The following is a 27,821-nucleotide window of genomic DNA, read 5'->3' on the forward strand; positions in this document are numbered from 1 at the left end:
GTGCCGCGTGGAAGGACCAATTTGCTTAATAAGGCACCTATCACACGCGCCTTGAGCACGCTTAACGATGTTGCAGAAAAAATTGATATATTTTTGTGTACTCTGAGTGATTTCACTAAGATATCTCTATATTTAATTTGTTATAGTACCTAGTTTATTTTTTATTTTTTTAAAGATAGTTAATATAGATTTAAAGATAATTTTATAGTATAGTATAAGTAAGTAGTACCATAAGAAAATCAACACTACTGTATTAGGGCTACCCTGTAAAAGTAGTTGTTAAGTGGCAAATAAATAAATAAATAAATAAATAAATAAATATTAGCTGCCAGGAGTATATAAGGCGGCGGAAGTAAATAGATCACTGGAAGTACATATGATGCCGAAAGTATGTAAGGCGCCGGTTATATGTTCCAAAAATACAAAGTTATTGTAATAAGAACAAAATATTTATTAATAAAAATGTTATAATACAATAATAAATTAAGCATAATGTTATCGCTATACTACGGACATAGGAATTATCAACAGTAAAAGGTGCATGGAGTTAGAAAACGGTGCGAAAAATCCTCGGTTAACGAGCCTGGTATATCATTCAGTTAAAATATGAGTTAATTATGTAAAATTAATGGGACTTTAATATGCCCCCGCTATAAGGTTGACTTGGTTATTCTGTGCCTGGTGCCTTGTCGTGAGTACTCGGTGTCAGTAGTATGAATATAATATCAATATAGTTGTACGATGATTTAATTTTAGTTAACTTGTCTTTACTAATTGCTTTACTTTGCATAATATTAGAGAGAAATTGTAAAAAGCGGCCGCGAGTGACACTCGTGACCTTAGATTTTACTATCTACAATCAATATAAAAATAACATATCTTAGATATTATAATAACTCATTGTACATTGCTCTCACTTACAGGGTGTTTATAACGTTTGAACAATAAATGTCACCACAACCTGGAGCTATATTCTCCGGACAACACTGAAATGTGAGAACTCTCTGTCTCTATCAAACGCACTTCGCTCTACAATCCGGGGGACTACACAATATCATCTCGTTGTATCACTACTTGATTTTATTTATATTAGATAAATCAATTTTTTAAGTCTCTTTGGATGGTGTCTACAAAAAATAATTATATAATAATGTAAGTAGAAAAGATGTTAAAGCAATAGTGACGATGTACAAGAGGTTTCCTCAACATTTGAAGGGTCCGTATAGTCTAGAACACTAAAAGTTATTACTTACCACTAGGCTAGGACGTATCGTGTGGTTTCATTCAATATTCTAGTACGTTATGATAAGTATCTATGCTAAGACCCATCGTTAACTCTGATTTGTTATTTCAGTGGTTTCCAAAGAACATCTACACCACCATATTATATGTACATTTACTTTCCGAGCCAATGGTGTGGTTCCAAACATCTTCAAATTTTATATGCACCTGTATATTCCTTCATATACATTTAATGATACATGATAAAACGTGTACAAGGGGTGTGTCTGTGAACGTGATTAATTTTATTATACACATCAGTTCAACTTGACAGGTAAAACTGGCCGAAGAATCACCAGTATGTGCAATGTGCATGGGAATGGGATGATTATGATTTCATTGATCTTTAGATTCTGTGTTAAATCTCGTTATAGTTTGAGTGCTGTACAGGTACATTCTTCCCTCTCTGTCCCTCGCCACCCCCTCCCTCGTCAGCAGTAGGAAGCGTCCTCGTCGTCGAGGTACGCGATCATGACACCTCCACCTTCTCCCGCACTTTGCGCAGGATACTTTGCAACTCCGACGCTGACGTTGTCTTGTACTGTAAATTGCAACACGCCAACCATTAACCATAAATCACGGTAATATTCAGACTGGGGGTCAACACCATGAGCATCTAATAATAATTTAGACCACCAATAGACAGCATTCTTCCTTTATATGAATTGATTTAATAAAACCTTAGGCATTGAATCCAAAATGATCCGGTTTATAGTATTTCTTGCTGCTGTTAGTAAAATACACGAGTAGATACCAGTAGATACCATCAAAAATATTAAACCACCCCTCCTTTTAGAGATCGGCGACGTGCCTACGAACTCAGGTCGTGTTTTGGGCTATGGACACTACCTAGTGATCACCCACCATCATGTAACCAACAATTTTTTAAAACAATCTGCAATTCGGAACGTAGTAAAAATATATTAAATAATGTAAGCATATAATTATATAATCAAACACATAATGATATGAAATAGTGCACATGGTGCTTTTTTGATATGGGACAGTAAGGGCAGCTAACTTACCACTGAAGCTACAAGAAAACTTTCTTAGAAACTGTCAATCATTCTTGAAGACAAGATTAAATTTTTCAGTTATAAAAAAATATGTTCAGTCGACAAGAAATTGGGAAATTTATGAAAAACAAAATTTGATGCCAAACATTTTCTTGCTGTCTTTACCTTTTTTCAAATTTTGTGAATGCAAATCTTAGTGTCTGGAAAAATTATGACAGTCTCCTAAGAAAGTTTTCTTTCAGCTACAATAGTTAAGTTATGTGCCTCTACTGCTCCATCTCAGAAATGCGCCCTGTACAGTATAATTAGTATAGAGTACATGGTTAAGTGTTATTAGTGATGTGAAGTAGTGGAAAGAATATAGAGAAGAAAGCAGGTGCCAGTAGCGGTGTAGTGAGACAAAAGTTAGAACGAGGAAGGTGTGTGGGCGAAACTATAGAAAACTCAAACAGTTCGTTGCCGATCATTGAAAAGAGAAAAGAAGACAAAGAGCTGTAGCACAGATGATACATCTCGATGATTTTCTGTAAGACAGTGATCACTCCGAGCGTGCTGGCAATGGCGCGGCTCTATTAATCATTATGCGTGTGTGCCACTCACCCCAGACACGTTCCTCTGCACGAGGACTTGGCTGTAGAGACGCTTGCCCTCGTCGGCGCCGAGCACGCGCTCCAGCTGCGACCGCGACAGAGCGAACAGCTGGTGTCCTGGCACTCGCAGCTGCTTCTGTGCCGTCGAGCTGAACCCTTTCGCCTCCAGCCACTCCACCACCTCGTCCGGGTTGGATTTCTGCAGCACAGTGTCGAGTTAGAAGGCCTTACGGACGTGGTATCCACTACAAAGAATTCCCCCGCGTTTGACACAAAACATGTACGCTACCCTCAGTAATGGATTACCTCTCCTTGATGTGTAAAAGACTAAAAAGGCCACTTAAGTGTCTTCTGATGATATTTCCAAGTAGCATTTTTATCTCACTTTACCGAAAAAAAATAGCCGGAATGAGCATCCACGTAGGCTTGCTATTTGCTTCACGTGGCGGTCGCCAGTCGTACCTGGTCGATGAAGATGTCGGGCGTCTTCTTGATGTCAAGCTTATTGCGGCGCTGCTGCAGTTGCGACAGCACCAGCTTCATCTCTTCGTGCAGCTCACCGCTCGTGCTCGCCATCGACTTGTTCGCTGCACGCACACATAGTACATACACATCAGACACACACACTCTAAACTCTTCCCAAACAATTGCCATAATTTTGTCATGGCACAAGACAAGCTACTGGCACGTGCTTTTCAACATTGTAATATTATTTTTGTATATTGTTAGCATTATCGTCGAGCTAATTAATGATCACGTAATTAGAAGTTGCTTCATATTCTTTCGCACTGTTAAACTGCTGCGAAATGTGTGTTTATTTGTGGTAGGAATTTGTGCGTGTTAGAGTGCTGTGGGTCATTGGTTGTTGGTAGAACGAGATGTAGTGAAAAGAAAATTAGTTACACTGTTATCGAATAAAGTATACTAACACTTCATGGTGTCGGACTTGAAGGGCACCGGCGCTGGGGCGACCGGCGGCGGCGGCGGTGGTGGGGGCGGCGGGGGTGGCGGCGCTGACGACGGCTGCCGCTCTGTAACGCACAACGTACACACGTATGCAGTGACTGCTCTAGTGTCTCAGGCGCTACCGGAACTCAAAGATTATCGCTTACTACTAGTGCCGCACAGGTAAAATATGCCTTATGATTGCCCATATGTGTAGCTATATACCCATTAAAATTAATGCCTGCTGGGATGGCATCGTACTTTTACCACAATGTGGCCAGCAATAGAATATAACGGAGTTTATTGAACCCATGAATGATTCAAGCAAAACCACATTATTATTGGCGAAAGGATACGGAGTACTAGAAAACGATGACAATGAACTGCGGCGGTTACAGGTTGAAAATATTTCTAGCGCGTACAAGCTCGTATTTTGATCTCCTTTAGATGTGTACGCACGTACGCAAGTAAAATAGATGAATTGATATTGATAAGCGACACATGAAGATCTCGGTTCACAGAGAGTCGTGACTTATGGCGCGCCTTCGGGTGAACATGTATAGATAAATACGAGCGTATAGGCGTATTAGTTTCTAAACGCGCTTGTCGTACCCGGTATACACAGACAAACTAACCAAACGCACACACCCACACAAAATGTTGATAAGCGAAGCGTTACACACACTCACATGGAGACAGGGCGGTGTAGCGGCGCAGCGCTGGCGGCACATCCGCCCGGTGCCGCGTGCGCAGCTGCATAGCACTGCGACGACAGGGAAAAAGGGAGACGACAGGGTTGTGGTGGGGGGGGGGGGGAGACAAACAGACCAACACCGTTTGTGTATAAAATACTTTAATTAGTGTACAAAACAGTAAATACAAACACGTAGCAACACGCAGCGGAGCGGTCGCGCCGCGCCGACCGCGCCGGGACGGGGCGGCGCGCCCGCTTCCATACAATATATTAATACATTTGTTGTAGTATACCCACATTTGTATCATTTACAATAGTTAACACTATATAGACGCATGTGTGCTTGCGTGAATACACAAGCAGGCATCGCGTGTATATAAACCGCGGTACAGATTGGCTGTAAATGTAGCGCGTAAGTAATCTCGTGCTATGCGAGTGTATACATGTGCAGTTGGAGTACATTAGTTGATGTATTGTTATTGTTAACATAATATACACGAACTTACAGCAGCTTCCACGAGCACGTACAGGTTTGAGTGCCGTCGGACAATCGCGTACAACACGAGCTCTTACTCGCTACAAAAACGCCGCGTCTGTACACGCTGTTACAAGTCGTGTTCTACACTTTATACAAACACGTTAATTAATATAATCTCACAGCGTATGAAAGTTCGCACGAGACGACGAGCGCTGTACTCTCGTCTAGTTCACTATTTAAAGCTTGCACGGAAGTTTCGGCGTAACAATTCGCCGATAAAGTCGAGGATAGAGTCGCCTCTCTCAGTGTGCGTACAATCGGAAACACAATTTGGACGGTTATTAGACAACAGCGACAGAGCACACGACACCACACAAGCGAGCAATAAGAGCTCGTCCGACACTAGCGTCGCCTGACAGTGTCTGCATACGGGGAGACGCGGCCCGAATAAATACGTATCTAGTACAACTCCAATAAATATGACTAAAGGTGGACGTGAGAGCGTTCTCGAGCACTTTGGTTCGGGCGCGGCGCGGTGGGGTGTCAGGGAGGAGGGTTGGAAGAGTGTGGGGACACGTGGGAAAGCGCCGCGCCCGCGAGTCAGCTGCGGTTGGGAAGCGACGCTAGAAGTATCGGAACTCGCCCTTCTTGCCGAGGCGCTCGCGGCGCACCCAGTCGGCGGCGGCGCCCCCCGCCCCGCTGCCGCCGCCGCCGCCTCCGCCTCCTCCACCGCCGCCGCTCCTACCCGCTATACCGGTGGGACTGCTGCCGCCAGAGCCTCGGCCGCCGCCCTCCTGAAAAAACATATTATCTCTCAGTATAGCAAGATGTTATTGCTTTATACTTGTATTAAATCATTAGAAAATTGTTCTGCGCACAGAGACACTGTAGAGCCAGAGCCTAGAATCTGAGCAGTGACGGTGTGCTGATAGCTAACCTGGTAGTGTGTGTAGATGGGGTTGGGGTATAGGTGCGGCGAGGCGGGCGGAGAGAAGGCGGGCGCCACGATGGTGTGCGGCACGTGCGCCGTCACACCGCGCCGGTTGCGCGCCTTCCACCACTTGCGCGAGTCGTCCAGCACCTGCGACACACACGCAACACTGTACCACTCATCACACAATATTAACACTCTAGAGCAAAGGAACAAGGAAAAGCGCCAACGCTGTATTTTAAAGCGGTAAATCCCATCGGTCGCTCTGGCCCGTGCTATTCATGACAATATTAACATCATAGTGTAGACCCTATCGCTAGTTATCAACTTGTATTGCACCAAAGTGGCAATATTACATTCTAGTACATAGTATTAAGAAAGAATAATTATAATTTTATTATAATAGAAAGAAGTCGGTAGTAAGTGGTCACCTCGAGGTACTCTCCGCGCACGACGGTGAGCTCCTTGTCGTTGTTGGCGGTGCGCGGGTAGGTGACGCGCACCACGCGGCCGCCGCGCGCCGCCACGCCGCGCGCCCACGCCTCGCCTAGCTCTGCTCATCACACAACAAACATTATAATCACACATTATAACCTGTTCTATTTATGTTCTGTTTATGTAGGTAACTTGTGCGCACTTAGTTTTGCCCCAAGTCGCAATTAATGTTTCTAGAGGTGATCAATTGCTGTGTAGGTAAGTATAGCTTGCGTGTTGGCTCACCGTCGTCTCTGTCTGCGGCGCGGTCGGCGGCCCGGTACGGCGGCTCGCGGTCTGGAGATGAGGCCGCCGACTCCGAGTCCTCGCGCGCCGGCGCGCCACGCATGTTGCTCCTGCTGCCAAACCGAGCCATTAGTGTGTGCGAGCACGAGCGGTAAAACGGATTAATGAGCCAACAAAACACCACACGTTTGTTCCTGATAGCGCATGTAGCCAGTCAATAACTCCGTCTGTGGTGTCTTTAGGTTACTTTCTCTAAAGATGCGAGTAGCACACGGTGCGACACAAGCGGCATTTACCTGGGGTAGGGCGCGTACTGATCGCCGTACAGATCGTCGCGTTCGTCGCGCTCGTACCCGTAGGGCGGCGCGGCGCTCTCCTCTCGCTCGCCGCGCTCACCGCGCTCACCGCGCTCACCTCGCTCCACGCGCTCCACTCGCTCGCGGAGCTCGGCGCCCGCGCGCCCCGCGTCGCTCCGCCGTGGCGACGACCTGCCCCACGCACGCGCACACAAAGCGTTAGCGGACAACACAACACACACTAACTCAACAAAAACACATAAAAAGCAACAACCAGTGGTAGACACGCACCTGCGCAAAGGCTGGTCATCCACCTGGTAGTCGGGCGTCCAGCCGTCCATGAACACCGGCTGGTACGGCGGGATCGTCGTCTTCCATTGCTCTCTGTAACGAGGACGTGCTTGTGTCGGTCATCTCTGTTAGTTAAATTCTTATACTTGCGGACGGTATAGCTCAGTTGACCTGCAGTTTGCATTTAGTAAGCGCACCATATTTCACTATCACACACAGTCATTAGATGATTCAGGTATAAATCCTTCCCTATGATGGATTACATATTAATTTATTTGTAATGTAGTACATGGATTCATAGATTGTTAATCGGCTGATCACAAAAACTGATATATTTTTTTGTTATTGATCCGAGGTCACTAATTGACCCAGTTGCAGATTGATTGTATTTTTTAAACAAACGAGTTTTGCTAAACGGTTCCCATCGTCCTTAAATTCTTATAATACTTCGGGCTCAGTCAAGTCGCTGCCTATCTGTTGGGTAGTGATTACATTATGTTGTAATCAAATATGCACATTGCACATACCTGTAATTAACTAACACGCTAGTAATTACAATTAATATACATGTGCTATTCAATATAATTCTATTATATTCAAAATGTTGGAGCACAAAAACTGGTGCTCTGTGGTCTTTACGAAAGTAAAGTATAATATTTGTTTTCACTCCATAGGTTTCAATTTTGAAGTATACTGAAAGTTAGAAGCACTTGTAAGTTGTCCTTCCGAAATGCTCTGTAGGTATCGCAGGGGGAGACCCGCTGCATTTACATTGCACGTTCGTGTCGAATGCTACAGATAACATTATCGAAATAACTACTTGATGAGTTATTTATTGGTGTGAATAAATGAACTTTTGATAAAATGTAATTAATAACTTCCCAAGAATCGATACTGCATGATGCCTTGATGGTCTTTTATCGACTTCAAAAAAAGATCAGGTTACTTCGTTCATCTCATTTTAAAATTATCTTTACTGGCGCCTTATTCTCTATCCCGCACGTTATTTTGACAGTGTGTAACAAGCACGTAACACAACGCATCATGTTTAGGACTACAGAAATTTGGCTTACAGAATACCATTCCACACACATTTCTCGAAGATAACATGACACGGCCGCGTTACGCGCTTACACTATCATACAGAATAAGGGCCCAGTTATGTGGGAACCATTAAAATAATTTAAATAGCAATTGTTTACAGCGTATTAATATTTTGCTTCACGCTGAAAAGGTATGTAAATGATTGCTTTAAGCCATATCCATAGTATTAGCACGGAATAACACATGATCCGGCGACAACAATGAACCGTAGGAGACCGGGCGTAGAGGTCGATCACGCTGAGAATGTGTTTTCGTTCTCTCAGTATCGCGCACAATCGGTGATAACGGAGGGTCGTCGGTTGTTATCGTTGGGTTTACGACGTAAGCTACGGATTAACGTAAATATACTAATTTGAATGATGAACGCGGATTATTCGACCGATTCACAGAACATAAAGATACGAGCAGATAGCGCGCCGATACCACTACCGATATAGCTCTTCAGCGCTTCTGTGCCGTCGAGTAAACACTTTATGTACTGACGCTGAATAATGCTTTCAAAATATGGCATGTGGCTAATGACGGGATCATCGGGGAGGCAATACTACCTTTATTAGTAGAAGGGCGCCATGTGAGCGAGAGGCTCACTTGATTATTTGCATCATTACCATTCATATGAAAGCAAAGGAAGTCATCGGTGCATAGTCAACCTTCATTAAAGATAACCTTCCTTGTTAGAGATTATTTTGTATTAAAATTTCACTACTCTGACTGCAGGTACACTTAAAAAATAGCGAATTATTAAGTTTTGACCAGTTACGCAAAGTTAGGCATGATTTATAGTGGAAGCCTAATAAGTCGCGGAGCTCGACTGACCTAGGTATAAGCCAGGCATCTCCGAGGGAGTGCCACAGCTCGGTCTCCTTGCTGGTGACGCAGTTGGCGAGCAGGTTGAGCGCCTCGCGCGTGAGCAGCGGCTGCACCACGCGCGCCGCCAGCCGCCCGTCCGCCGCGTCCTGCGCCGCGTCCACGATCAGCGCCAGCGGCGTGAACAGGAAGTGCACCTGCGGACATGAACACGCACCATATGTGAATGTAGCCCGAATAAACGTTACGTTCATAATTGACACACTATTACGAAAAATTGGAAACCGTAGCTTTGCTGTACTCGACTTTCTATGATTATTGGCATTTGGTTAATTTGTCGGCCCACTTGCAGATATTTTGCTAAATTAAATTAGCAGTAGATTTTATTTTTTGTTTTGATTTAGTTTTTTTTATTACGCGGATTTTGTGTATGTGTAGTGGATATGTTACCAGCTCGGGTGCGTTGGGGTCATGTATATGCGCACGCAGCCTCGCCAGCAGGTTAAACGATAGCTTGAACTTCTGCAGCACGTCGACGAAGTCTCGCTCGGGCGGCGGGCGCGTGCGCAGCGCGAGCATGCCCTCTCCTGCAGCAGCACGCTTGCCACCGCGCGACCGCCGACGCCGCTCCAGCTCACGGGAGGCGGCTGCTGCGTGCTGCAGCCGCGCGATGAACTTCTCGATGTCGTCGAAACATCTATTGAGGATCGCGATGTCTTGCTCGTAGAGTCGCTCGGAGCCCGTCGACGAGGCGTCATCCCGCTCGCCGGCCGAGCCACCGGACCGCTCGCGACCCAACTGCGCCGACATTTGCTGCAGAAATATACCATCTTCGTCAACTTTTACACTCACACTTCATGAATGAAAATTCTAAATGAATTGTTTAAGAGTTTAAAATCAACGACCACATAATGCGAACTCAAAAGATATGGGAGTGCAAAACAGAGTTCCCGCAGAAGCGGCGCAGGGTGAGTGGGGGGCACTAACCACGAGCACAGCGTCCCACTGCTGCCGCGTGTAAGTATGGTACATTCGCGCCATGCCACTGCGTCGGCCGTTGATGCGCGACTGCGGCCGCGTGCCGCGCGATACAGTCCTGCCCCCCCCCCCCCCGCCCTCACCGACCCGCACCATCAGCATGCTACACCTATCGCGCGTAATCTGCCGCGGCGGCGTTTATACCGTCCCGCCCCGCACAGCTTGATAGTCACCCTTTGGTTAGTTTCTCGCTTCGCCACGGTCAATTCTCTGATCACTTTTCGTTGAGACTCTCAAAAATGTTCAATTCTACATCGTAAAGTCGTTGTGTCTCGCTTATTCGCGAAGTAGTATTAAACGGTGAGTCCAGTGTCGAGTGTAGTACAAGGTCTCGCTATCTTCTCGATAACGCTACTGATATGTATCGGCGCAGATCAATATCGGATATTTCTGGAAACAAGTTTGAACCGTGTCATGGCGATGGCCTCATCGCATAAATATTTGCTAATGAGTTGAATTCGAACAATTAATGAATTCTAGGTACATGATGCCATGGTGGGTGCTGATGTTCAAGAGACACGGCCAACCACTCGGATAGACTTTGCATGATTGATGTGTATTACCTATTTCGTTGTTCTCGGCATATCCAATGTGAGTTGGTGGTTAATAAGCTCACACAGAGTAGACTGACCTGTCGGCGCGGTCGCTCGGGCTCGTTCTCGCGCTCCCGCTCGCGCTCGCGCTCGATGACGAACTCGCGGCCGGAGTCTGCTTCCCCGTCGCGGCTCACGCCCCTGCACACAACACCACACGTTACACACACAGCTCACGCCACACGTCACACGTCAGATGTTGGCGCCGTAATTTAATAAGCTCTATGCGGCCCGCTATTCTGCCACACGGCGGGCTGCGCCGTGACACGGCGATCAACGGGCCGCACCGACGACCTTGCAGTCGACGCGGCAGTTTAAAACAACGAATCACCGTCGCTTCGCGGGCATCAGTTGAACCGACGCGCACACAAGATTGGCGGACCGGTGATGGCCAATAAAACGGAGCGTCGGCGCGTCGGGTGTGAGGATCGGCCGGGAACCCCCGTCGCAGCGTCTCTTTGGCAGCCAACAACGGTCACGAACACAATGCACAATTTTTATAAATTCAAATTCAAATAAACTTTATTTTCAAGACGAACTATCATTCCCCAACATGCTGGACCTTCGAGCCGAACATTATTAATCGCTAGAACCGTCGTCGAGCCGAACAATTCAAGAGTCAAGACTGCCAAGTATCAAAAAGCCGTCATCGAGCAGCCCGATCACCTTCACAGCCATACATACGGCCGGCCACCCATCCCATCACCTATACCCGATCAGTTTTGCTTCATACTAATCGCAACAATAAATTGATTCCAGCGGTATTTCCGGGTTCGGGTTGCCGAGTGATCGCAGCAGCAGCTCGAGGCGCGGTGTGTTTGCTGAACTACGCGTACACATCGCGAGGCAGCTCGAGACGCGGTGTGTTTGCTGAGCTACGAGTGCGCATCGTGAGACGCAACCAGGAATTATCAACTCGCTCACTGTAAGAACTTTGCATTATCCTTACTTAGGCCGCCACAATGGTATTGTCCGGTGAATCACCCCAAAAATCTACTGATACTTATGACGCCATACCCCGGGAACTCATTAGAAAGCGTGGTGTTCTAAAGGGCAGGTTGACTAAATTCACTAAATTCGTAAACTCATTAGACTCAAGTGTCGCATTAACGGATCAAAAGCGCGAGGACCTAAAGTTGCGTATTCAAGGTGCCGCGAACTTATTTTGTGAATTCAACTCTGTTCAGTCTAGGATAGAGGAATGTGCACCTGAATCAGACATAGATGAACAGCTAACACTTAGGGGAGTCATTTGAAGACATTTATTACAATACCGTAGCTATAGCCGAATGTGCGTACAATTTTAAAAGTGAACCCATTATTAATCATGACGAGGGTAACAATACCAAGCACACAAACTCACACATCAAAATGCCCACAATTCGCACGCCTGCCTTTGATGGTTCATGTGAGGACTGGCTCGAGTACCGCGATACATTCGTGTCTCTAGTTCACAGTTCCAAAGATATTAGCGACATTCAAAAGTTCCATTATCTTAGATCATCATTAAAGGGCAGTGCAGCATTAGTTATCAATTCAGTACAGTTTTCTAGTGACAACTACAATGTTGCCTGGGAGTTACTATTGAACCGATTTAACAATAGCAGGTTACTTACACAGAGTCATGTAAAATCACTATTTACTATGAATGTATTGAATAAAGAGTCACCCGTCTTAATTAAAGCACTCATTGACAATGTTCTCAAAAATTTACGTGCTTTAAGCATATTAGGTGAGCCCACAGAACACTGGGATACTCTATTAATATATTTAATTGTTTCTAAGCTTGACCTAACCACTGAACGTGAGTGGGAGCAGAAAAAAGGAGATTTATTGTCTAGTAAAAGTGACTCAAAATTAAATATTCAAGATTTAATTAATTTCTTACAAAACAGAGCAGACATGTTAGAATCATTACAGCTTTCTCATGGTAAGCAGAGCAATTATAAAGTTATTATGCACAATAACAATAAAATTCATGCTCATGTTACAAACACCAAGCCGCAGCAGTATTGCAGTTATAATCAACACAAGAAACTTTGTTTAGCATGCAACTCTAATCATCCTATTTATTCTTGCCAAAAATTTCATAATTTAAATTTAGAATCAAAGTTGTCATTAATTAAGAAAAACAATTTATGTATTAACTGTCTGCGCTCTGGGCACACTGTCAACAACTGCAAACTTGGGTCATGTAGGCTATGCAACAAGAAACACAACACACTAGTACACAATAGCGATGAGTCTACACAATCTGTTTCCAATCATTTAAAGCAACCTGCTGCCACATTTTCACAAGTTACAGACACACACAATACTGACAATTCTATACAAACAATACAAGCCAACAAGGCACACATTGAATATGATAAACACACTACATATTCATCCAGCAACCAACCAGTTTTGCTGTCAATAGCAGAAATAAGTGTAGCTGATTCACAAAACATTTACTATAAAGCGTATGCCTTACTCGATAGTGGCAGTCAGCGCTCTTTCATCACACAATCTTTATGCAACAAACTTAATATACCATTAATACAGTCCACTCAAGAAATTAGAGGAGTTGGGAACTCGGTGATACACTCAACACAGTCCTGTCAAATAAAATTCAAATCACACAATCATCAATTCTCCACACAAATACAATGTTTTGTTTTGCCCAACATTACATCTACACTACCAGCAATTACATGTGCACGGTCTATTGACATACCCAACAATATTCAGTTGGCCAATCCAGAATTCTATAAATGTCACAAGATAGACTTATTGTTAGGCGCAGACTTATTCTGGGACCTATTAAAAACTGATAGGATAAGATTGTCCAGCGGTCCCATCTTACAAGACACACATCTAGGCTGGATTATATCAGGCCCAATAAAAAATTATTTACAAAATAATCACATAAATTGTAACTTTTCACAGTCTATTGAAACACATTTAAGACAATTTTGGGAGCTGGAGGAGCTTCCCAGGTCAGGTGCTGATAAGTTTACTCCAGAGGAACGTGCGTGCGAGGAGCTTTACGTCAAAACTACAACGCGTGGTGATGATGGAAGGTTCTCTGTACGTATTCCTTTAAAATTATCAGCTGACAAGTTAGGCGAAACATTTTGCACAGCTAAGAAACGTTTTTTATCATTAGAAAAACGTTTAGAGCGCGATCCTAATTACAAAAAATTGTACACAGAATTCATAAACGAATACATTAGTCTAGGGCACATGACTCGTGTAGAGAAATACGGAAATGATCATTATTTCATGCCGCATCACGGCGTATTACGCGAACACAGTACCACCACTAAGCTGCGTGTAGTATTTGATGCCAGTTGTCCTTCCAGCACCGGCATCTCACTGAATGACTTGCAAATGGTAGGACCACCCATTCAGGGAGATTTAGTATCCATTTTAATACGTTTTCGACAACACAAGTACGTTGCTTGCGCAGATGTCGAGAAAATGTACCGGCAGTGTTTAGTTGATAACGATCAACGCGACCTGCAACTTATTTTATGGCGAAATCATTCATCAGAGCCGTTAAGCATTTATCGTTTAAATACAGTCACTTACGGAACCGCGTCCGCGCCGTTTCTTAGCTGTAGATGTCTAAAGCAGCTCGCATGCGAAAGTAAAGATCCTGAAATTAAGCGCGTCAAAATCAGGATTTTTATGTAGACGACATGATCACGGGACATGATAACAAAGAAACTTTGTTAAATAATTGTTTGGCAATTTCTAAGCTACTAAAGTCTGGTTGTTTTCCACTACGCAAGTGGATGTACAATTTTGATTGCAATACAACAGAAGTAGATTTAGACTTATCAAGTCATTTGAAATCATTAACATTAGGCGAAAATGTCAATGCAAAAACCTTAGATATAGGTTGGCATAACTCAAGTGATGAGTTCTATTTTAATTCACATTATATTAACACTGAGCAAAAGATTACAAAGCGCTACATTATATCCATAATATCACAAATTTTTGATCCACTAGGCCTACTTAGCCCGTTGATTATTACTGCCAAGATAATGCTTCAGAAATTATGGTTACTAAAGTTAGATTGGGATGACGAGTTACCCAATGATGTTATTCAAGTATGGCATAGGTTTGCTAATTCTTTGCCTATGCTAAACACCATAAAGATACCACGACATGTAGTAAGTTCTAATCCCAGTTATATTGAATTGCATATATTTACAGACGCTTCAGAAGCGGCATACGGCGCATGTGTCTATGTACGCACCGTCAACACCGATTCAACTGTATCATGCAATTTATTATGTTCTAAAAGCAAGGTTGCTCCTTTAAAACCAGTGAGTATACCTAGACTAGAATTGTGTGGGGCCTTACTCGGGGCTAGACTTTATGACAAGGTACGCGAGTCATTACACACCGAATTTCGAAATGTAGTATTTTGGTGTGACTCCACAATAGTATTAGGATGGTTGCGTATGACCCCTAATTTATTAAAGACATTTGTTCAAAATAGAGTTGCTGAAATTCATGAAATTACAAAGGAACATCCATGGCGTCATGTTCGTACCACGGACAATCCTGCCGACATAGTTTCTCGCGGAACGCGAATTGAGAATTTAACTTCTAACCATTGGTTGCATGGTCCATCATTTTTAAGTGAGCCTAACATGGATAATAATTATGAATATAATAATTCTCAATTATGTCAGAGTGAAAATTTACCAGAGCTTAAATCAAAAGCAACAATTTCATTAAATGCCAATGTGAAATTACCACAGTCTCTGTTTCCTTTCTCTAGATTTTCACAATACAATCGTATGAGACGTGCTGCTGCCTATGTACTTCGTTTTATATTCAATACACGCCACAAGAACAATCGTCTCAGTGGCGCCATCTCTGTCGCCGAACTAAGAAACTCTGAATTAATGCTAGCTCGATTATCGCAATTAGAATCATTTGGTACTGAACTTACTTCGAAATTTAATACCAACACAAATAATGTAAACAGGATAAAAGGCAATTTGTCAAATTTAAACTTGTTCGTTGATGAAAACAAGATACTGCGAGTAGGTGGTCGTTTAGCCAACTCGCTTGAGTTTATGTATGATAAAAAACATCCTATTTTAATTTCTTCCAAACATTGGTTTACAGTGCTTTTGTTTCGCTTTGAGCATCAACGGTTGAAGCATGCAGGGCCGCAGGCACTTCTGTACAACGTGCGTGATTCACACTGGCCGGTTGCAGGCAGAAACCTGGCAAGGAAAATTGTACATGAATGTGTCACCTGTCGTAGATTTAGAGGTAAAACACTGACTCCTATAATGGGCAATCTGCCAAAGGATAGAATCACACCCAGTTTTCCATTTTGCGCTGCGGTGTTGATTATGCTGGGCCAGTTCTTATATTGAATCGGAAAGGTAGGGGTGCTAAGCTTATCAAGGGTTACATATGTCTGTTTGTTTGTTTTGTAACTCGGGCTGTTCATCTAGAGCTGGTCAGTGACCTTTCCACAGACGCTTATTTATTAGCTTTAAAACGATTCATTTCACGTCGGGGTAAGCCCTCTGATATATACTCAGACAATGGTAGAAATTTTGTAGGTTTAATGACAGAATTCACTAAATTCATATCAACCTGCTCAGCTGATATCGTTGAATACGCAACTACTCAAAATATTAATTTTAAATTTATTCCTCCATATTCACCCCATTTTGGTGGCCTCTGGGAGGCTGGTGTGAAGTCATGCAAACATCACCTGCTGCGATCATTAGGCAATTCGCATTTAACTTTCGAAGAGTTAACCACATTATTATCACAAATTGAAGCAATCCTTAATTCTCGTCCTTTAAGTCCAATGTCCTCAGACCCATCCGACTTTGAGCCGTTGAGTCCTGGCCATTTTTTGATTGGACGACCAGTCACCGCACCAGCTGTGGCAGATTACATAGATACTCCGACATTGAATCTCAACCGTTATCAACGAATCGAAAAACTCGGCAACATTTCTGGGCACGATGGGTGCGTGAATACATTTCGGAAATGCAAATTCGAACTAAATGGAAAACGAAGAAACCCGACTTGAAACCTAACACACTTGTCTTTTAAAACAAGATAACATTCCGCCCCTCAAATGGAGTTTCGGGCGGATTTTGTATACTGTTCCAGGCAAAGACGGCGTGAGCAGGACAGCCGTCATAAAGACCGCGTCAGGAATTGTACGGCGCTCGTTCTCTACAATATGCCCCTGCAGGACTCAACATTGGAAGAGGGTCCTTCCAAGGCGGGGGCATGTTGGCGCCGTAATTTAATAAGCTCTATGCGGCCCGCTATTCTGCCACACGGCGGGCTGCGCCGTGACACGGCGATCAACGGGCCGCACCGACGACCTTGCAGTCGACGCGGCAGTTTAAAACAACGAATCACCGTCGCTTCGCGGGCATCAGTTGAACCGACGCGCACACAAGATTGGCGGACCGGTGATGGCCAATAAAACGGAGCGTCGGCGCGTCGGGTGTGAGGATCGGCCGGGAACCCCCGTCGCAGCGTCTCTTTGGCAGCCAACAACGGTCACGAACACAATGCACAATTTTTATAAATTCAAATTCAAATAAACTTTATTTTCAAGACGAACTATCATTCCCCAACATCAGATGTCAGGAGTCAAGGGTCACACACCACGTGTAAGCGGAGACGGGCGGTGCGAACAGGTGCCGCACGTACATGTCGGGGACACACTGCATCAGAGGCACAGTCGAGAGCGACTCATCTCATGCCGGGACATGATAAGATTATAATAGCCGTTCGCTCTCCGCGCCGATAACGCATAAGTATCTATAATATATAACACGCTAAGAAGTATAACTTGCTTTAACATACAGCCTTTATAAGCTCATGGTAGCTCGCGACGATTAACATTTTAATCACTCATGGTCACAGGAAGTAATAGCGTAAGCTGCTTTGGCAACCACTACCATGACAGGTTCGCAAAATATTTTTATATTTAAATTATCGTAACAACACGGGCGTCAATAGCTTGATGAGGAACTTACTTAAGCGCGTTAAGTTCTTCTACGAGCGCCTGCGCACTGACGTCATGGCACTGGAAGATGTGCAACTCGCGACGCGGCGCGTGTCCCACGGTGCCCCCCGCGGCGGGCGGCTCGTGCGCCGGCGCGCCCACCACGAACGCCAGCACGTTGTTGTACAGCTCAGCCGGCTCTGGCGACGTGAACGCCGTCGGCGAGTGCACCCACGACGCCGGGAACCGCTCCATTATCGACTGTATACACGAAACATATCAGACCGTGGCGCCGGATAGCACATAGTGACGACTCTAGCAGCACAAACTCGTACTCACGCCGGTCTCGTAGTCCATCACCAGCACCCACTGCCCCTCCAGGCACAGCTGCATCTTCTGGCTCCAGATTCCTGCAAATAATATTTAGTTATTTTTCAATGGTGTTACATAGTGATTCCTGTCTTATAGACACGTGCTGGAGAGCTTGGTAGACTGCAAGTCTAGTTATCCATTCTTAAAAGATAATACTGCAGTCATTATGTTCTTGGTATAATTTTATTTATGACGCTTTTTGGCCCTTATCTCTAATGTAAAAATTGGTAATAAATGAAATGAAGTGGCGTACCATTGGTCTTTTCTAGTTGCAGTAACCGTCGCATGCCGTCGGCAGGGTACACGATGCCGGTCTCCCTGGTCACGGTGAAAGTGGCGAGGTGCTCCAGCACGTAAAGCGCGCGGTCATGCCCTGGAGGCGCGGGCGCATCGCTCCGCAGTCCTGCCAGCTCGTCGAACTCATCGAGGGCGCGCTGCGCGTCCGCGCGCGAGCGCCCCGCGCTGCCGCCGCCCGAGCGCATCGCCATCGATCCCGCTGCCCCAACTATTTGCACGCACGCATCACTACGTGTCCTTAGGATCTCACGTGTCAATGACTCGCCTGCAACAATATTACGTTATAGCGTCAAATTACCAAATACATATGACCACAATTATAAGTAGGTAATATGATTTTGGGAGAAAGTCTTTACGTAGGTGAAATCTATAGTCAATTTTATTGCCAGTTATATCATACTGGGAGGATACTATGTAGACAGGACTTCACAATAATTAACTATGACTACGACAAAATATACCAGAAGCATTTTTGAAAATATATTCAACATTTATTATCACGGGATACTAGTCACTTAATACAAAGGAGGACGATTTTGCTGTATCAAGCCACAAACTACTTTTTGTGGACTGAGGTCGAACAATAATTATTAGGCATATCTTAAAATTTTTAATTCCAAGTTGAAAGAAAAAAGAAATCTTAAAAATTATACCGCCTCAAAAATCCAAAAAATAATAGATAACATTACCTATATACTGGTTACCAATTTTGGAATTAGTGTCTAATAAAAATTGAACATTGTTTCCGTACATTTGTTCATGTATTTATCTAGCTTCACCAGCAATTTTAATAACTAATGTCTAATTTCTGTTAGGCACCGACTTCAAAGTCGATAACCAGGTTATAGGTAATGTTAAATTATGTTTTAGTTTTTAGAGGTTTTTGAAGCCGGTATATTTTTTTTATTAAAAATATTAAAAAAATTGTTTTTTTGTGTTAGTAAAACTCAGTATACGTTGACAACACGGGAAGCACCAGCTTTCAAATAAAAAAGAACCTTTAAAATCGGTTTACCCAGTCAAAAGTTCTGAGGTAACAAACATAAAAAAAAATATAGCCAAATTGAGAATCTCCTACTTTTTTTGATACCAGTTAAAAAGTCTCATGGATAAAAGTTCAAAAATATCTGCTGATTTATATCAGATACTATATATACTATATACTAACAGCACGCCACACTATATCGGGGAGGAGATGGTTTTTCTAGAGGTAGGTAGGTATATCTTGAACTCAGATTTGAATTACAAATTGATTTATTGCCCCTGTCATCATTTTTACCCGTATTTATAGCTTGTATTAATATATTATGTGCGACACTTTCCCTAAAGGCGTTCCACCCTTCCAATTAGTCAAATATCATTTAACATCCATTGCGGCGACCGGTTCCACACGATCGTTTGTTTAAGTAACTGTACGTGAGGTACCCGACGTGGGCAAGTATTGCGTCAGCACAATACATTTCCCTGCATGATGTACAGTTGCCGCGGTCGCTCTCACTGCGCGCCGGCCGCTCCGGAGCCCCAGGACGCGCCGGCTCGACATACATAACGGACGCGCTGGCACGTGCGCGCGCCCTCTCTCCACACACGTGCCACGTTCGGTTTCTATTCGGGAGAGTGGGCGATTTCTCCGCGCAGTGAAAATCGTTCGTGACCCGCCGCTGGCGACGTGCCCGATGGTACCCGACAATGACCGAGCGCGTGCGTGTGCGCGACGGTTGCGCGGTCTGGACCCACCGCCTTCAACGGTGGTGGTAAATTTCACCACCAATCGCTGTTAAGAGGGCTCTGAACTGTAACATACGAAACATCTTTACTGGGTTGCATATTTGCCACATTATAGTAGACAATAAAATTATAGAAGATTAACAAAAACCGAAATCAGGCACAAATCTGAATGCACTTTGATTGAAATAGTAAACGAGGCTCACTTTATTGTACTACGTCAACCCGTGTGACCTGTGCTCAAAGAACATCAACACACTCACTATTCCTTAGTTTCATAGATCTTCAAATAACTTATCTTTACGTGACCCGCTTCTTCATTAAATAAAAAAAACAATTTGGTTACAATAACTAAAAGGCAAGACTATCCACTTTCCAAGGGCGTGGAGACGGTCTCGGGCCTAGTGCACGAGCGTCCTATGCGCAGAACGCAAGCACTCGTGTTTATCGCGCCAATATAAGCAGTTAGCGACTGTGGCGGCCGCGCGCGCTGTTGCGACAGCTGACGGACTGTGTGCATTACAGGTTCTAATTGTTCAAAACAATAATATTATTTGCGACACACTTGCCACCAGACCTATCAAAATTTATATCTGTTAAAATTCAAATACAGTAGATCTTCAAAATATTACTTAGAGATATTGTGAAATATGAATGAAAAAACATCTGGAAGTTCAACCTACACATCACGATACCCAAAACTATAACACCAGTAATAATATTTAAAGCATGGAGTAAGGCGAACAACGCAATATAAAAGGCGTGGCGCGGTGTTGTGGTGCTCAGCGACAGATCTCGCCGACGCCGATCCGCCGCTTGTGCTCAGATAACACTAACTCATACAAGTACTTCAATAGTTCACGTGGCAGTGACATCTGCTACCCGCTCCCACAGATAAAATAGCGTGCATCTTATACTATTCTTAAAATAAAATTACTACTTATTACAATGGTTTGACTGAAGATTGTTAGTTTGTGAAGATCTTTGTACTATGATAAAATAATATTTATAGTAATAATTATGTATGTACAGATGAAATTTTGCAACTGAATTTTAAGTAGTTATCTTCAACTGATAAAGATGAATTTATGCACACACGTTTAGTTTGAAGGATAATGCACGGTTAGCTGAGTGACGTCGTCGTAAAGGATTTGTTGAGAATATGAATCAACTGACGTCTGTGTTTAACCCTTCGAGGAGATGGTATACCTACTACTGCTTGGCTAAACAGTAAATATATATAATTGCTTAAATTGTATTTGCAAATGCAAACACCTTTCGAAATATAGTATATATATATATATATATATATATTATTCTACACACGTGCTTTCCTGGTAATTAAGAGAGTGTGATTTGTTTAATGAAATCATCTGTTCTAAAATATTACATACGCCAAATTGTTGGTGGGATTTTAGGGTCATTGAACTGTAAATTTTTTCTTCAATGAACTAAATAATTATAATTACTTTGGAATTAGTTGTAATAATATTGATATAAAATAAGTAATTCACACTTATTGGCGCCAAATATATTGAAACATAAACACCCAAATATATTAACATTCTGGGGTTACTGCATGAGGTGGTGAAAAGTAACACAATATAACTTCCTCGATATTATTTCATAAAATACAAAACAACGTACAACATGTTAAATATAAAACAATGTAATTATATATTATAATAAAGCGCTACAAATTATATACGCTAACACGCGTTAGCGCGTGTCACGTCGCTCTGGAGTCTTTGCTGTATACATACCTAAATTTCGGGTTTTGAAACAGCGGACCTACATCTCGACAGGTCGTTCCAACTAGGCTATCGTGCAATTCAAATATTATTTAGATAAACCAAGTGTTCTTTTCAATACAGACAGCTCACGCAACTCCAGGAAAACTGCAGTTGGATTTGGAAACTGACCTGCAATAATTATTGGATTAGTCTAGTGATACCATATTTGGGTCGTGAACTCGTTGGATATCGGGTCGATTACTATATCGAATAACTTTTTCGGGATAAGCAATCGTTTTCGATACACAGTTAAGTTTGTTCCTGACATAAAATGTTATAAGTTAAGATGAGTCGTCAAACAATGAGTACAGTGGTATGCGCCTCTGTCTATCGCTTAAAGCGTAAATGCGTGAGTTTGTGAAATGTATATTAACATCATGCACAATCACTTATCGTGCCATAACAGTGACGAATAGCGTCCAAACAACTGTCCGCTGTGCTTTATCTACGCGCGCTCGTGCGTGTGTGTGTCTGTGTGTATATCGCAAGGTGAGTCAGTGTGACAGATAAAGCCGAGGAATGTTGATATCGCATTGAATAAAGATTAGCAATAAAAATTCCGCTCACATGTGACGTCACAGCATCGAACCGGACTCGTCGCGGCCGCGCTCCGGCCGGCACGCACCGCCGCGCTGTGGCCCGCGGATGTGGCCATCTGGTACTCCAGCTTTGAGACGCCATGCAGAAGGCAGAAACGACACTCTTTACGGAAGATTATTATATAGCAGAGGGTAAGCAAATAGCGAGTGAGTCACTTCATATTTCATTATAATCACCACAATGCAATGCTGATGTACTCCCACAATGCGCATCGAGTCGTGGGTGAGGAACTAGCGAGGAAAGCAGCGGGAGGCCAACAAATTTAACCCGACGAGTGCGCGGAGCATTCTCTAGTCAATATTATATTAATACATGCCGATGCGATTTATTCAAAAAATCTATGTTAATAACATGACATTATCTACGTTAAAATAGATACTATTCATTCTTTTTTCTGTTATCAATTATATTTTATATGTATTTTTCTTTTTCATATTTCAAGACTTTTTTTTATCGATTATTAAAGTGGCAATTTAAGGAGGCTACTCATGAAGGTCTAGATTAGATTTCTAACAGGAGCGTTCTATTGTTTTTTTTTCACTAATTTAGTTTAACTAATATCGTTTTATCTTACGCTACGGATGCACGGGCGTGATGTAAAGTAAGTGTTTGTATTAATAAGCATAAAGATATCTCCGAAGGTGAGCGGCTCGCACACACACACACACACACACACAGCCGCGAGGGACCACCGCGACCCCACACACCACATATACATATTATAAACACGTTCCATTATGGAATTAACACATTCCACAGTACCTATACAATAAAATAAATCATTGTAAAATTTAAAACCAATGACTAACCATTGATCTATAATCTGACTAGTCAGTGCTTCATTATTTTCGTCCTCAAGTTAAATGATTATATTAAGAGAGCAATAAAGACAAAATACTGCATGGTTTGTTACCTGTTTTTTTTATGATGAGACCTTCAGTGTTCGTGGATGTTAGTGCGGGTCAGGTAGTCGTGTGTATGTACATTTATTTATTTAATAGTATATCAAAGTTATTGTGATTAATTTTAATTTTAAGAATCGTTTTGCATAATATGTGTCGCGTTTTAATGACACACACACGATAAGAAAAAAGCCGTGCCGTAAGATTGTCTGGATAGTGAGCAAGGAACAAGCGCGTTGATGTCTTTTACAGGGGGCGCGCCGGGAGAGCGACATGGGACATGTTGATGTTTGTCGCCCACCGAGAACCGACTTGACATGGCGGCGACAACTACATACTTAATGCAGTATAATTTAGCACTAAGCGATACATACTCATACTCTTTTTTCTAGTAATGCAGAATGTTAAGGATTTGTCAAGTTCTGTTGTGGTATGACCATATTAAACACTTCCACACCAGATACTCAACAACCGGTAGCATAAATAGTGACAATCCTCCTCCCTCCTCCTCCTGACCCCTCCGGAGGAGAAAGCGCCTGAGCACACACCGCGCCCGCACCAGCGTTGCCTCGCCGCGGGAGTGACGCGACGTGTGCTGTATTTACATAATATAATGTTAATGAGTCCCACTCACAAACAATACCGAAGCTGCGGCTGTGAAGTCACACCTGTCACAACTTAGTGCCAGATTACCATTCATGTAGGCGGCACTCAATCATTGCAGAAATGTTATATGTATGAGGCTCAATGTCTCGTACATTACGAGTGCGAATAAAGTCGCAAACCACAGCCACAAGTCGCTCTGCAGCCTGCAACCGTCGCGGCCTTTTCTATTACGAGGTAGACTGCAAGGTGCACATGCCGCGGCTGTAGGTCTCTATAGTTACGTCAGAATTATAAGCTGTCCATTAAAATTTCATTGATGTGACATTGTGAAAAATTACATTTAAAGATGACGTAATTTTAACTCTTTAACCAATTCCAAAGTGATATTTCATCTGAAAACTCTTTAGAAGCATTAAAAAAAGCTACGAAGTATTTGTTATTTCAATAGTTCTCAAGAATCTGTATTATTCTGTAATATTAAGATTGATAATTCTATTTCAGTACGGATTCTATCAGTCGACCGAAGTCGTACGCTGCGGCCGCACGCCGCAATATCGCGTTGCTTAGAATCATATATGATATTTTCATAGAATCCATTAATGTCGCTTGCAGCCAGCTTGTACCTTAGTATCGTGTAAACAAACAACTTATAGCAGTTGTACCTTAGTATCTGGCATTATATGTAGTAAGCTAATTGGAAGGGTTCAAAGAAATAGTTGAATAAATAGACTGCCTCGCCGCCATATGAAACAAAAATTCAAATAACGAACAAATTGCACATTTTTATCGCAAATTATTGCTCATAAACTTTTGGACCGGGGAATTGTACCTGAATTATTTTTGATACCATGCAATCGGAGCGAATCACTTCATCTAGCAAATGTAAAATGGTAATATATATATATAAACCTCTGAGGTTATAATTAAGGTCTAATAGCAAATATTTAATGATTTAATGTCGAATTGTTTTCCTCGTGTTAATGGGTAAAATATGATAATAATTATTTCAATTTTATATTATCTACAACCTTATCACAAATCACATTCTGATAAAGTCAATAGTACGTATTAACAGATCCTGAATACATACATATTAGCCGTTTCACTGAAGCCTGATACAATAGCGTAGTTCTATTCTATATTCCACTTGATCTCGTCCGTCACTCTCAGCTATCACCGACGCGCATAAAGCTGTATAGCCGAGTCGTGGGACAATACGAGTACTCGGGATAGGTCCTGGTAGGCGTGGGAGGGTGCGAGGAGAAGGGGATACTGCACTTAAACAAGTGCCAAAATAAAGCATTTTTATATTACATGGTTCAAGGTTACACCCTTTATGCTATACAAGTTACAATTTATTTATTGCACGACATACCGAATGTTCTGGAAGGAAATATCCACTTAATGTCACGATGCAAGGGATGAGTTACAAAAATACTTTATTAATAAAATATTAAAAATGAATTTTTAATTAAGATCGTTAGTTATAGATGTAAGAATACTACACTCGGTTTTATTTTGCTTTTGTGTAATTGCTATGTGGCTCATGTTGTGGTTGCATAGAACCAGAGTTGCAATTATTTTTTGTTTATTATGAATGTGTGATATAGTTGTAAATTATCATTGTGAACTCAGTTTGCAATACTAAATAAATAAATAAAAATAAAATATACCCGGCACAATATATTTCAAATCTAAGTGTTGCGCGGCGGATCTCTGTGCGTAAAAATAACTAGTTGATCCTCGACAGGGATTACCTTAACGGTGGCAGGCGCTGGCCGTGACGCTCTGTTAGACTCCTGCCTTATATGCAATGATTGAAACCTCAGCATTTGTGTTCGCATCGCATTGCTTTTGTAATATTCCATTGCAATAATGCTGAGTTGTGATTTTTTCCGATATACTTAATTCTATTTAATTTAATCAGTTAGTTATTGGCCTCGCGACGAGTGGTACTCGCTTTTTAAGCAGTCACCATTATATAAGAAATGAGGAAGTCAGGATTTGTGTAAAAATTGTAACAGTTTAATTTTTCTAATTAAACCTGTGACCTCGTGGACATTGTAATTTCTTTTAAATAAGAAAGACAGTCAGGATCGGTCGCCTAACAGCTCGCTGTGGATACAGGTGTCTCGGTGACGCGGTGCACGGTTCAGACACAACACAAAGGGTGCAGAGGCACGATGCGCATGGATCGGTTACTTCGCAATTAATTGCCCCGTCGGTTCTTTGTTTAGTGCCAGTCGATAAGCCGGAATTTCTAATGAAATAATATTGTGAGTAGTAAAGCGATGCAGATAAGATAGCGCGGCGGACGTGCGCAGGAGCTCGCCGGACCGCCCCGCGCCGCGTCGGCCCGGGACGTACCGCAGCTTGCGGAAATCCTGGATGTGCGCGGAAGTGGTACCGTTAACCTGACGCGAGCAGAATTTACTCAACCAAGTGACTATCTCACTTAGAAATAGATAACGGTGTCATGATGTGATTGTTGTTATTTCCGCATTGCATTTTTATTATGTACAAGTAAAAGCCGAGACGTCGCTCGCGTGATGTAAACGCCACGTATAGCCGTAAACAGTAACAATACGGACAAATTTGAATTACAAACTACTGCATCACATCAGATGTTATGTTTTATATAACGCACAGTAATTCGATTGATTTCTGTTAATACAGAGTGTCGCACAAACAAGACGAACATCACTAGTCGAACCGTGTCTAAGTGCCAAATCTTAAAAATGCTCGAAGGAATTACGGGGACGCTGGAGAGTGATTATAGGAAATTTATGTTTGACGGTCCGGAAGTTTCATTTATCGCACTAAGGCCCTAATGTCGCTGCCACAAAACTAGCAAGGCGCAGCTCTACGCTTACATTGTTATACATTTTGATACTTTCATCATTAGTGGAACTATTTCAGATACAATATTATAGTTCCGGTTGTGATGTTTCACTCTCGCTCAACGGCGTGCGCGGTCAACATAGTGAAGTGCTCGCCTACTGCAGACCAGTATTGCTTTGCGAGTTTAACGCTCTGAGATGCGGAGGCTTGTAAGTTACGCTGGAACTAACAACTCGCTTCGATTGTCTAATACATTGGGCAGCAAGCAATATGCCATGTACATGACAGTAGGTACAGGTGGCGGGCCTGCGCTGTCCATGCTTAGCGTTATCGGCGCACGGCGAGCGGAGCAACGACCGGTGGCTCCGTGTGTGTATATTTGCAGCAACAACCAGCGCCATCTGTGCGTTCGGCTCGCAACTCAGCCCTTTGCACACCTTCGCCACTGCTATGCAGCCGCCGACAAGGATTGCCGAACTGGCCGACCGGAACTGCCGCTGTCGTCGCGGCGACCTCTCGCGCCCCATCGATATGTCAAACTATCGTTTTACTCTATAAAACACAGGCTCGCGTCTGTCTAACACATCAGCGTTTATAGAGCTGGCAGGAGTGGATTCTAACTTTCAGACGTGACACACACACACACACGCAGCGTGCGGGAAAGCGACGCGGCCCCATTCCTCACGGCGTGCGCCCGCGCCGCTTCCGTGACGTGTCAACGTACGGGCTCAGCGCCGACCACCTTCCTCGCTCTACTCACCCTTTGACCGGCGCCGGCATCCAGAACACTCGTCACTCGTGCAGTCCTCGCGTCCGTACACAAGCACACAGTACACTCACGGCGATAGCTCGCGTCACCACGGCGATCCGGTGCGCACTGGAGTACTGGAGGCCGCGGCGG

General features: G+C 43.2%; 2 protein-coding genes across 16 annotated transcripts; one reads left to right on the forward strand and one right to left on the reverse strand.

Annotated features, from left to right (window-relative positions):
- Nucleotides 1-430: 430 nt before the first annotated feature.
- On the reverse strand, nucleotides 431-27,821 carry LOC115441243 (epidermal growth factor receptor kinase substrate 8-like protein 1). 9 transcript variants are annotated; one of them, XM_037439958.1, is made up of 18 exons: nucleotides 26,194-27,590; nucleotides 25,837-25,868; nucleotides 18,410-18,718; nucleotides 18,124-18,194; nucleotides 17,816-18,045; nucleotides 10,823-10,925; nucleotides 9,604-9,966; nucleotides 9,163-9,350; nucleotides 7,243-7,335; nucleotides 6,952-7,143; nucleotides 6,656-6,768; nucleotides 6,367-6,488; nucleotides 5,942-6,085; nucleotides 5,750-5,798; nucleotides 3,817-3,918; nucleotides 3,350-3,474; nucleotides 2,898-3,086; nucleotides 431-1,822 (listed from the first exon to the last, which is right to left on the reverse strand). In XM_037439958.1, exons 3-18 carry the CDS (start codon nucleotides 18,642-18,644, stop codon nucleotides 1,751-1,753), a joined length of 2,391 nt encoding a protein of 796 aa, XP_037295855.1. In that variant the 5' UTR covers nucleotides 18,645-18,718; nucleotides 25,837-25,868; nucleotides 26,194-27,590; the 3' UTR covers nucleotides 431-1,750. The 9 variants fall into 9 exon arrangements, with proteins under 9 accessions (XP_037295855.1, XP_037295858.1, XP_037295863.1 ...); XM_037439961.1 differs by lacking the exons at nucleotides 25,837-25,868; nucleotides 26,194-27,590 and adding an exon at nucleotides 27,681-27,820 and having other exon boundaries at nucleotides 6,656-6,765; XM_037439966.1 differs by lacking the exons at nucleotides 25,837-25,868; nucleotides 26,194-27,590 and adding an exon at nucleotides 27,681-27,820 and having other exon boundaries at nucleotides 5,759-5,798.
- Nucleotides 10,899-17,005, forward strand: LOC119189674. Of its 7 annotated transcripts, none has more exons than XR_005112537.1 (3): nucleotides 10,944-11,709; nucleotides 13,713-13,853; nucleotides 15,918-16,439. XR_005112537.1 is itself a non-coding variant. In XM_037439994.1 (3 exons), exons 1-2 carry the CDS (start codon nucleotides 12,156-12,158, stop codon nucleotides 15,096-15,098), a joined length of 1,806 nt encoding a protein of 601 aa, XP_037295891.1. In that variant the 5' UTR covers nucleotides 12,033-12,155; the 3' UTR covers nucleotides 15,099-15,103; nucleotides 15,918-16,439. The 7 variants fall into 7 exon arrangements, 3 of the variants coding, with proteins under 3 accessions (XP_037295891.1, XP_037295886.1, XP_037295894.1); XR_005112531.1 differs by lacking the exon at nucleotides 13,713-13,853 and adding an exon at nucleotides 14,991-15,103; XM_037439994.1 differs by lacking the exon at nucleotides 10,944-11,709 and adding an exon at nucleotides 14,991-15,103 and having other exon boundaries at nucleotides 12,033-13,853.

The sequence above is a fragment of the Manduca sexta genome, chromosome 3 (genome assembly GCF_014839805.1).
Source record: "Manduca sexta isolate Smith_Timp_Sample1 chromosome 3, JHU_Msex_v1.0, whole genome shotgun sequence".
NCBI lineage: Eukaryota > Metazoa > Arthropoda > Insecta > Lepidoptera > Sphingidae > Manduca > Manduca sexta.